We start from the raw sequence: 12,157 nt of genomic DNA on the forward strand, positions 1-12,157 counted from the left end.
GTCAGTGTCCTTCAGTTACCAAAGTATGAATGATGATGACAATGACGGATAGTAATAGCAAAAGATTTTTGGTATATTAAAAGTTTGCATCAGAGTATCACTTAAAATTAATTTTTGTTTCAGCGTGGTAACCAAACAGAGAGGCTTCCTTCTACAAACTTTAGGTGACAAGGAAGTTCATGACTGGCTATATGCAATTAACCCCCTCCTAGCAGGACAGATCAGGTAAGCTTCCTTTTATATAATGGTTATTCACCATGTGTATTTTGTTAAATATACAGTAGTTGTTAATGAATTGCCTGCAATTTATAATTAAAACTACAGTAGCTACTTACGGTAACGTTACAAAAATCCCATTTTGTGTAAATTCAGTTATCTTGGTATTTTTCAATACTGTATTCTTTATGTTAAATACGACAATAGAAAGAGAAATGCATGGGAACAAAAGATTTGGAGAACCAAGACAGCTCTGACAAAGGTGTCACATCAACAGGCAGCATTTTTCTGGCTAATCATAAGTGATGATTTCAGAAAAAGGCTGTACCTTGCTCCTCTTCCAGCTTGCACATTCAGAATGGGGAAAAATGGAAAGAAAACAAGGGTCAGCAATTCATTCTTCATGCACTCCCAAATAAGAATGTGCTAACCCTTCATACTTTGATGAGATGCATGGTATCTAGGTGGGACCTGTTAATTGCACCACTAGTTAAGCAACCACCATGAGTCCCAAGGAGAAAGTAACAGGGGACTTGTGGGTGACATTCCTCAAGTAGAATGAGGTAAAGGGGGCCTGATCACACCAGACCCTTGCCCTCATTGTCAGATAAACCAAAACATTCTTCCAAAAGGCAAGAGATGGTCCCAAGTACCTAACTTGGTTGACTTTCTGGTGGGCAGGGAGGTGAGATTCCTCCAGAAAAGAATTGTATGCCTGCTTGATAACTTGATAAACCAGAAGGAAAGTGTGTTCCAAGACATTCCTATGACAATCTCTGCTAATAAAATATCTTACATTCTGGCCTCGGAGCAGGTTCTTTATAAATAGCACTCATGGAAATGGACTGGGGGCAACATCTTATCTGAGTCTCCACCGACAAAGTCTCTGAGGGAAGGGATTAAAAAACCACTTAAAACCTCTCATCAGGAATCAAAGCATTCTGAGTCTTTACAACAAATTTGGTACAAAGGAGAACGAGAAGGAAATAACACCTTTCTGAGTACTGAAAGAGATAAGACGATCCATGCAGTTCCCAAATCCTCTATGCTGAGGCTAAAGCTACAAGGAACACCGTCTTCATAGTTAGGTCTCTATCTGAAGAATGAGACAAGGTCTCAGACAAGGAAACTGTAAGGCTGTGTAGAACTAATGAGACATCCGACTCCGAGGGACAAAGCTCTTAAGGTCAGCAAGACTGCTTGCGGTTTCTTATAATTATTATTTTTGAGGTGAAACTTACCCTCAAGGGATTCCAGAGGAGCAGGTCCCCTGGGACCTAGCGGATCCCTGGAGGCTTGAGAAACTCATGCTTCAAGTTTCTGCTAGCTCTCTTGTGCACGTTCCCGCCCAACACCATTAGGGCCCCTTGATGGAGAAGGCAGGCAAGACTCAACAGTGCTTCAATCTGATCAACATTCAGACTTAGACTCTGAAGTCCTACAACTATGATGGTAAGTTGTAACTAAGTAATCATGGCTGAGGGAAGGGCAAGAGGTTGCACCCCACTTCCCCCTCTCTTCACGCAGGCATGGAGGACTACACACACAAGAAGTGGAGACAATCAAGATAGCTCTCCTTAGAACGAGAGCACTCTAGTTTACAACACCGTGACGAGTTTGAGAGAGCTGTGTGAGAAGATGGTGAAGGGTCCCTCCTACAGACACTCAAAGGTGAATGATAGGAGAACCTCACTTGCTGCTTACTTTCTGGCAGTACAGTGACCACGAGCAGCAGAGAGAGCAAACACGCTGCACAGACCTACTCCACAGCAGGTTCACCGAGCTGTGCAGAGCAGGGGTACCAAATATAAGTCGCTATCCCCAGCTGGAGACCCAGAGCGGAAGGGAGAAAGGGGCTGTGCAACACTGTTTCAAATGCTCATGGTGGGAAGTAGAGGAAGTAGTCTTCCTGTCTAAATGGGGAAGTGCCAGAATATTACCCCTGCCCCAGGTGCACTGGTTACCCAGGGTTGGACTGGCACCGCTGCTTTGTTGAAGAGGAATAATAGGAAAAAGTCCACATAGATCTCTTCCTATGGGCCTTGGATTTCCTCTTCTTATTTCTATGATGAGGAGGAGGGATGACAGTAACGTCTTTTCTTTTTCACTGTCTTATACCAGCAACTTGTACAACTTGAACACCAGAGCACTGGCTGAGGCAGGGGAAATAGAAGTTTTGATGTCTGCTTGTTCAGCCACTGGGGGATCATGGGTGGGAGAGCGGGAGACACTGGCTCTGCTGTAAGAGAGATAGAGATGTTGATTTGTTGATAAATGTTCTTTCTAGCTAAGAAATTGCAAAAAGCAACAAGCAACTGACTACCAGGGATAATTAAGGATGGACACATCTGTAAGTATTCAAAGGATGATAAATTCTTAGCTTCCTTGACGTCAGATGAGGGATCAACTGGTTTGCAATTGGGTGACTCGTCCTTCTGAGACAGGGAGAAACCAAAAGTTGGGGGGTTAGCCAGAGGTAAGGCCCTAGAAGGATTCAATGTCACTTCCAGTGGAGAGATACCCTCCAAAGAAGCAGGTGAACCCTTCTTAGGCTTCCTGCTCCTTTTGCTGTACTTCTCCCACTAGGGAGATGGCCATGATACAATTTCATCACAAGGAAGGACATGAGTAAACTCCTTTCCTCTTCAAGTAGGACAAACAGTTTGCGAATCTACCAAAACGGGGCCATGAAGTGGCTGAAATCCTGCCCTGACCCTCACCCTGGTGTAAGTCTTTGTTTATTCTACATGAGAGAGACCATCAGGGCTAAAAGACATAAAAACTATGTAAAAACAAGTACTGTACAGTGCACAGGGGAAAGGAATAGATAAAAGGAACAAAGATGTACAAGGGACACTTCCAAAGAATAACATGGCACACAGGGAAGAGAACACAGATTTGTGAACTCTGTGATGGCCGAGGGAAGAATGGAATGGCATGCCTAAGGAGTGTGTGAGCAACCACTCCCTCATATCCACCATTTCAACTACATTGTTTACCAAGATTCAACAGCTGTTCCAGCTTGTGCTGAAGTATACTTCATACATGAAAGGCAAATGGTTCTATCTCCAAATGAAAATTTAATTTAATTTTCTTATGGTTAAATTATTTTTCTGCATCAGACTGGAAATATTTATAATATGCCACCGTAAACTGTATAAGATCATGTGGCAATGCAGCACGGTGTACAAAAATATACATTAAATATATGAAATTTCAGGACTTTATTTATTCCTGGCTAATGATTTGGCATACCTAGTCAAGTTGATATTTCATATAGAGAATTGGCAGAGCACATTATATGTCCCAGGATATATTTGCTAAAGTGCTGACAATTTCCTTTCAGCCTCAAGCCTTTGTGTTCGTTTTCAGTCATTCTCTAACAGCACCAGTAATTGAGGAAGGCCATCTCATGTTATGCTCAGCCAGACTTGTGGGTATATATCGTAAGAAGACAGTATTATTTTTAAAAATGTTTATCTGCCTTTTATTGCTTAAAGGAAAGTTTCTAAGAAAAAAATGACAAATTTTTAAATTAATTTTCATACCTAACAATATGTGGAACAAACCTGGGTCTTGACATTAGGATAGACTCTTCTTTGGTGGGAGGTAAGAGAATCTTGTGCCAACTGGAGGTTCAGCACACTTGGTCACACTTCCTGGATAAAAGAATTCAAAGGAAGGAGACCCAAGCCTCCAACTTATTAGATAGATGGCATCTAACAGTCAGACTACTGAGCTAAAATGCAATGCAGAGATTCATTGCATAGGAGGAAGTTAAAGATCAATATCTATTTAGATAACAAACTAAGGTAGCCACTTAGAGTGTTTGTTATCGTTCCTCTCTCCTTGCTAGAGAGAGAAAGGACTTGCTACTGAAAGAGGTATATTCATGTAAAATAATTAATACTCTAACAGTAAGGCTTCTTCACTCACCTGTATCTACCAGTTCCAGCCTATGATGGATCAATCTTCTTACAGCCCATAGGTAGAGAAGAAAGGGGAAAGGAAAAAGACCAGCCATCTCAATCATTCTCACTTTCATACCATCATCTTAGGCAAGATACAAATTGTCCCGATAGGGTCATTGGATGAGGTACACAACTTGTCGAGCAGCCACCACTGGATCCAAGGAAAAAGTGTCCAAGCACCTGTGGGCAATGTCCCTCAGGCAGAAGGATTTGAAAGTGGTTTGGCGAAGCCAAGAACCCATATTCAAAATCCTATGAATAGATAAGCTCTTTTTTGAATGCCAAGGAGGAGCCTAGTCCTCTAATGTCGTGGGCTCTTGCATGCACAGTATTGGCAGTAGAAATTGATGAGGAGCTGTAGGCATGTCTAATCATTTCACATAACCAAAATGAAATGGTATTCTTGGACACTTTTCTTGTTCTGGCTTGTGCTAACAGAAAGTCTTTGGCACCCAGGTCTGAAGTGTCAAGTCCTTTTCAGATAACTATGCAGTGCCCTGACGGGACATAGTAGTAATCCATCTGGATCACTGTCAACAAAATCCCCAAGGGAAGGGATGGAGAAGGAAACAAATCTGTCATCAAGGACCGAGGGGTTTTGAGTCTTAGCCATGAATCCGGGACAATTCAAATGCTACCGACCCCAGCCCCTGGTATGTTTAACATCAAATGCCAGACCATGGAGTTCACCCACACTCTTTGATGAAGCCAAGGCTAGAAGAAAAACTGTCTTGAGGGTCAAGTTTCTGTCCGATGACCGTTGCAATGGTTTGTATGGGGCTTAAGTGAGTCAGATCCCAAGTAGGTGGTTTTTCTCTAGGAGAACAAGACTGTTCAAAACTTTTGAGCAGCTTAGAGATTTCCCAACAGAAAGTCAGGTTCACGTCTTTCAGACGTAGAACTAACCCAAGTGCAGTCTTGCAGCCCTTAATGGCTGAAACAGAAAGGTGTTTTTCTGTTCAGAGATAGATCAGGAAATCAGCTGTCTGTCGAATAGATGTCCCGAGTGGAGAGAGACCCTGTCGATGATACCAATCACAGTAGACAACTCATTTTCCCTGGTACATGGCTGAGGAAGATCTTCTGAGGTAGCCAGACATCTGTTGCTGCTATGTGAGAAAAGCCTCTCGCTTCCGTGAGATACTGGATAGTCTCCAGCCATGAAGAGATAGGGACCATATATAGATCGATGTTAACTCTCTACATGAGGTTGACAGAGAAGGTTGTGCCATGAGAGGATCTCTCTCAGAACCACTGTAAGCAGAGATAGCAGATCTGGGAACCATTCTGCTTGCGGCCACAAAGGAGCTACTAAGGTCATCCTGAGATTCTGAGAAATCATCGCTCTGTTCAGGATGTGACAGATCAGGCAAAAGGCAGGGAATGCGTAGACTTCCAGATTGACCCAGGGATGCTGAAGGGCATCCTCTGCCACGGCGAAGAAATCTGGAACTACTGAACAATAGACCTCTAGCTTCCTGTTGGTCCTTATGGCAAAGAGGCCTATAATTGGTCTTCCCCACAGATGAAAAAGCCTGTCTCTATATCCTGATGCAGAGACCACTCCGTCCCTAGGACCTGACCCCAACAACTTAGCTTGTTGGCCACTACATTCCTCTTAGCTGGAATGTGCCAGGCCATGACGTCCACCGAGTTGTTGATTGCCCACTGATGCAATTGAACGGTCATCATGTGAAGTTGACGTGACACTGCTTCCTGAAAGTATCCAACTTTTGTTCAGTTAATTTTTGTGACCTACCCCATAAGCAGGCTAAGTTTTAACAGTTCAAGAGAAGAGAGTTGTATCAGATTCATCTAACTCATCCTCCTGACCCATTTCCCTTTCCTCCTAAGCATAGTATTCTGGGATAATATGTTCTTTGATTAGTGGGTTTGCTAAGTGTTGCATCCTTATTTTGACCAGCCCAGGTAGTACAATCCATAACGATATGAACAGGACTCAAGTTATTATCATTATTCCTTTTTATTCCACAGAATTATTGGTTTACCAGTCACTTTCACTCTGAGTGTTAACAATGCTGTACTTACCTTGGTTCATATTTTTATGCTTGCAACCAAGCATCAAGCCTTGTCAAAGTAGTCTGGATGATCGCTCACAAGACTGAGCTTTACTTCCATTCTTCATCCTTAGTGCTCTTGACCAGGTCTCTTTCTTGATGTAGGGTACACAATTACAGATGCAAACTCAGATGCGACTCCTTTCGTCTCTGTTCTCATCATTTAAACTGGATGATCTTGAGAAGAATAAATAGATGTCTTCACGGTAAAGGAAACAAAATAACCAACTTATTAAACACATTTCATTGAGTCAGAATTGCCAATTGACTGCTAATACTGTTAACTTAAAGAGTAAAACTGTAATTTCTATAGGGCATTTGGTTTTTCTCAATAATATCAACCTTTTTAGATACTGCATATTATGAGCAATATATAATTACTTTGCACTTAGTAGTGACTTCTTTAAAAGTTTTAATTAAATGAACATGAAAATTATATTAAAGGTGGTATTATGTTGGAGCAGATTTTCAAATACTATTCTTAAGGTGATGAATATCCCAAGATATGATCATTTTACAGGTGTGACAAATTATTTCCTGTATCCTTTTTATTCTATTTGAGAGGTGTCAAATTATTGCTTGTAGTTTTTATTCTATTTGAGAGGTGTCAAATTATTGCTTGTAGTCTTTGTACTTTACTTACAAACTTCACATTTTTCTTTTTCTATTTTACTAGATCGAAGTTAGGACGCCGTAGTCGACACACATCTGGAGGAAGTCATCCAAACACACTCTCTGTCCCCACCAAATGAAACTTGGACAATCTACAGAAGAACCTCTATCAGTTATTTCAAGAGCCTATGATGATATTTACAATGTCGTAAACATCATTTCTCTGGTATCTACAATAATTGTAAATCCAAGTTACTGAAGAGGATTTTTGTCTAAATTTTGTGTATATGTGTGTGTATGAAAAAAAAAAAAGATGAAAATAATCACAAGCATTCCTTTAATAGGACGAGTGCCTAAAGTAAGATCTTCCTGTTCCCAAAGAAGATGTTACTACTGGCCTGAGATTTACTTTTCATCATTCCATAGTACCGATAAACAATCTACTCGCCAGGCCCCCATTAGGCAAGATATTTTTAAACACCCCTCCCTTACAGTAAGTAGGAGTACATGAACTTGACATAATTATCTCATTTAGCAGAAACAGTATGCCTCAGTTTTATGGGTTATTGTTGTCTGTTATTAGTTCCATATGTTCAAAGAGAGAATATAGCTGTCTGTATTATATGATTAAGAAGACAATACTGTATTATGTACATGAGCTATAGAGGTCTACTGCAAATCACCCCAATATTCTATAGCAGTATATCTTGTGTTCCTTCCAAATGTTATTAATATCACAATGAAGAGGACAACTTGAGAGAAAAGACAGTTATGTCCCATGTGCTTGCCTATCGCTTCTACTTATACAAGGGCTCTTGACTACTGCACTCCGTTGCAGTTGTCACTACAGATAGTTATCTCATTAGCCTTGCAGGATATATTGAAGAGTCTATTTAGTTTACCATGAGAACTCTATTTTGAGTTATTTGTAAAAAAAGAAAAATATATATATATGTATACATAAATACAAAGAGTGGTAGCATTTTGACAAGTATATGGGAGCTCTTGATTATGTTGCTCACATGATGACAATTTCTGAAGGGGGTTGAATCTCTATGCTCATCTCTCGAGACATCATCTTCAACCTATTTTTAATAGGAGTAATCGATGGCATACACTTCCTCCAGAATGGAGATTTTGTATGCCATAGGCAGTTTCCTGCAAGGAGCTGTTGTATGCCTTATATTTGATCTTAAAGCTAGAATTGCTCTGTCATACACAATTAACCAGTAGAAGTACAGAAACATCACATGAACAAACTACGTCCCAGTGGTCTGCTGTGCGCTACATCTCATCAATATATTGTGCATTGTTTGCTTGAATGAAAGCAGATGCCACTAAAATTAAAGAAAAGCTTCCTACTTTGGACATCCAGTAATGGTATTTATTCTTTGGCACCTCCATTGGATGCAAATTGAATGGAATGTTTTGAAAAAGCTTTGATTAGTAGGAGGAACAGTTCAATGTAGGCACAATATGTACAATTATTACATGTGTACATTAACTCGAAACCCTCTTCGTGGAGAAGACATTCCATGGACTAGGCCTAGTGACTAACTTGTGAATATAAAACCAAAAGACTAAAGTTGTGATACTATATATATACTGTATATCTAGATGATTTTTAAATAAGTAAAGCTGGATTGTATCTTTAATTAGGATGAGTTCAGAGCAGCATCTCTCATTGCTTACATCATTTATTTAGTTTTAAAAAGTGTAATTGGAATGTGATTGAAAACAAATTCCTGGTGAGAAATTGTACAGTATAGTACCATGCTGCCTGTAGTTACAGTACGATTATATAAAGTACCATTGGATCTTTCAATCTATGATTAAATAACTACCAACTAAAAAGAATAGATGATGTGCCATGCAAACAGTGTCTTTTATGAGAGCTGGTTAAAACCCCAAAGGTACATCACGAATCTCTAGCTTTTAGTCTTACAGAATATGAAAAAACCTCTTTGGCTTTATGACAGCAGCCTATCCTGGTTACTGGTTGGTGCACAAATGGCCCAGTAGCTTATGAGCATTCAATAGCTAATGTGAAATTGCACTCTGAAAATATAATTTTATAGGTAAAAATTTTATAAATTAACTGTGTACATTTTTCATAAACTGCCATGGTGTAAAATACATTCAGGTATATAAATAAGTCTTCAGCCCAGCTTAAGTCATCAGTACATCTCGTAACCCAATTCACACAACCTACCAAAATATTCAATTAACACAATAATCAGCTAACAGAACAAAGCTAAACTGAAAACCCCCACATGAGGTTTTTAGTTAGTACAGTAGCTCTGATGAACCTCTGTGATATCCAATGGCCCAGCTCTCAAGTCTGTGTCTTGCCAAGCAGGGTAAATGACAAAAATTTTGTATTCTAGATTCAATAGGTACTTTGTGAAATAGCCTTTAAACAAGTCATTCTTTCTTGATCACAAACCAGTGAAAATTAAAAAAAAAATTAACAATTACAAGTCCATGGCTGATCCCTATCGACACTTGTACTAATTTTGTTCTCCAACAAGTTTTCCTCCTTGTTTTCCCCCTAATAGAAAATTGTCAGGTGTTTCTAACCATCAAAAGAAGGTTGCGTGCTGCTGGAGAAAGGTTTGGTGACTGAAAATTTAAACCAAAGATGTTAGGAGATAGAATAAGCGTAATTTTATCCTAGTCACTTGCATCACCATTACACACTATAGTTTTTAAGTTCATCATCAGAATTTTCATATTTTGTTTAAATCTATCTGTTCATAAGAGTTTTAAAAATTTTATATTTATGGTTGAGAATGAATTACAAGTGGTTGTCCTACAGCTTGTTCAGCTGTCATATATTATGGCTACAAATAAGGACAGTCATCAAATTTGTAAGTTAAATCTTTATTTTGGAAAATTATTGTTTATTATCAATAACTAGTGTTATTATGTTATCATAGACTATATCTCAATTATTTATGAAACTCACTGTAAAGCTTGATGTTTAAACAAGATATGGCCAAATGTAAGAATTTAAAAAGGTGTTTTTTTTTTATCCTTTAAGTTCTCAATTTGCACAAGTATGCATATCTCAGGTGATTTTGTCCCAGTTTCCTTTACACTAAAAATATAACTAAAAACTTATCAAGTATTATCAGACTAAAGCAAACCCCACAGCATACACTAAAATGTAATTCTCTACAACACACTGCAATTCATGACAACTAGTATGACTTTTTAAATATGCAGACTAGATAGCTGGTAACTGAAGTCTTGAAAAATTGAAATGAAAAATTTGCTCTAATACACAGCCCTTTTATAAATGACCTTGGATAGGATGGGAAATTCCAGAAAATAAACAGCACTAGTGTTGCCATACAAGATGTCAGAAAAGAATGTCATGAGAGTACAGTATGACATCTACATCTTGACGGATAGCTGACTGAGAGAGGAGCCCTCGCTGACAAAAATTTCTTGATTCTAATGCTTGATTCTTTCCCACATGATAAAAAATCAAAAATTTTAAAAATAATTTGTATTTTTCATAACTAACAAACCTGCGGTCTTAACATTAGGATAAATCTTCTAGTGCCAGCTGGAACCGGTAAAAAATTCAATAGAACTGTATATGCAAGAACTGGTGGCATCTGTCCTCCGTCCGAGCTAGTTGGAACAACCGCCAACCCAAGCTGGGACTCGTGACGTATCGGTATTCTTCCAACCCAGGTTAAACTGTCAGAGGGGTGGTTAGAGGTGGGCCTTCAGTGTTAAGACGGAAGGTTTGTTAGTTATGAACAATAAAAATTATTTCAAAAATTTGTGATTTGTTCATACATGGAACAAACCTGGGGTCTTAACATTAGGATTGACTTACTCTTGGTGGGAGGTAAGTATCATTAACCGACTGGAGGTTTGCCACATCTGGTCATTCTTATTGTATAAGAGAAATCTAAGAAAGACGACCTACACCTCTGAACCTTAGATATGTGCATAATTTAGGTTCAGAACTTCTAAGTTTCAATACAGTGCCCAAGTTCATTGCATTAGCAGATGAAGAGCTATCTGTTCAAATAACGAACCAACGTAGTGACCTATGTAGGTCATCCCTCTCTCTCTCCTTGCTAAAGAGAGGAATGTTCTGCCATTGAAAGGTAACTTCATTCATTAATGATTACTCTAACAGCATGGCCACTGCACTCACCTGTATCATGCCTGTTCAAGCTCATGATGGAACAAACTCCACACTGCCCCATAGGTACAGAAGAAGGCAGAAAGGAGAAAAGAAAAGAGCCCAGTCATCTCATTCATTTCACTTTCATACCATCATCTTAGGCTATATACAAACTGTCCTGCCAGGGGCACTGGATGAGCTACACATTTTATTGAGCAGTCACCACTGGACCCAAGAAAAAATTGTCCAAGGACCTATGGGCAATATCCTTCAGGTAGAAGGAAGTGAAAGTGGTTTGGCAATGCCATGAATCAGCATTCAAAATTCTATGAACAGATAAATTCTCCTTGAATGCTAAAGAGGAACTCAACCCTCTAACATCATGTGCTCTTGCAATCACGCTATTGGCTGAAGCATGAAGGATGATGAATGCGTTCATGATCGTTTCTTGTAGCCAGAACAAGATTGTATTCTTGGACACTTCTTTCTTGACTCAGCCTGCAATAATAAAAAATCTTCAACATCCTGGTCTGAGATGTCGAGTCCTTTTTAGATAAGCACGCAGTGTTCTGACAGGACACAGCAACATTTCGTCAGGGCCATTGTCAACAAAGCCTCCCAAACGTACAGAAAAGAAGAATCTCTTATCATAAACTGAGGGATTTTGAGTCTTGGCAACGAACTCCAAGACAAATTAAAAAACTATTTTCCTCCAACCCCTGGTATGTTTGACATCATAAGACAGACCATGCAACTCGCTAATGGTAATAAAAACACTGCTTTCAGGGTCAAAAGTCTATATAACCCCCCTCTAATCTCTTCCCACTCTACCGACTTTTTGTTTGTAACTATTTTATTCCTAATGGTGTGTTTGTAACTGTCTATCAATTTGAAATTATCTAGCTTTCTGTTGATGGGTGTAATAGAGTTGTTTTCCGGGACTGTAATTACCTTCTTCCCTACCAAATGTTCCTTTTCTATCCTTTCCCTCTCCCCAAAATAGTTTTTCCTTGCTTTGATGTGTGCCCACTCCCACCAATACTTAGGGTAGCCTAATCTCATAAACCTCTCCCTCAGGTAATCCAGCTCTTCGTCTAAAAATTCGGGATTGCAAATCCTATAAGCCCTGA

At 39.3% G+C, this 12,157-nt stretch overlaps 1 protein-coding gene across 1 annotated transcript in view; it reads left to right on the forward strand.

Annotated features, from left to right (window-relative positions):
- The window catches only part of unc-104 (kinesin family member unc-104), a 184,289-nt gene extending 174,393 nt beyond the window's left edge, over positions 1 to 9,896 (forward strand). The window contains 2 exon segments of the mRNA XM_067083286.1: positions 124 to 225; positions 6,942 to 9,896. Of these exon segments, the coding sequence (XP_066939387.1) occupies positions 124 to 225; positions 6,942 to 7,017 (178 nt within the window). The 3' untranslated portion in view covers positions 7,018 to 9,896.
- The last annotated feature ends 2,261 nt before the right edge of the window (positions 9,897 to 12,157 follow it).

Source organism: Macrobrachium rosenbergii, chromosome 3 (genome assembly GCF_040412425.1).
Source record: "Macrobrachium rosenbergii isolate ZJJX-2024 chromosome 3, ASM4041242v1, whole genome shotgun sequence".
NCBI lineage: Eukaryota > Metazoa > Arthropoda > Malacostraca > Decapoda > Palaemonidae > Macrobrachium > Macrobrachium rosenbergii.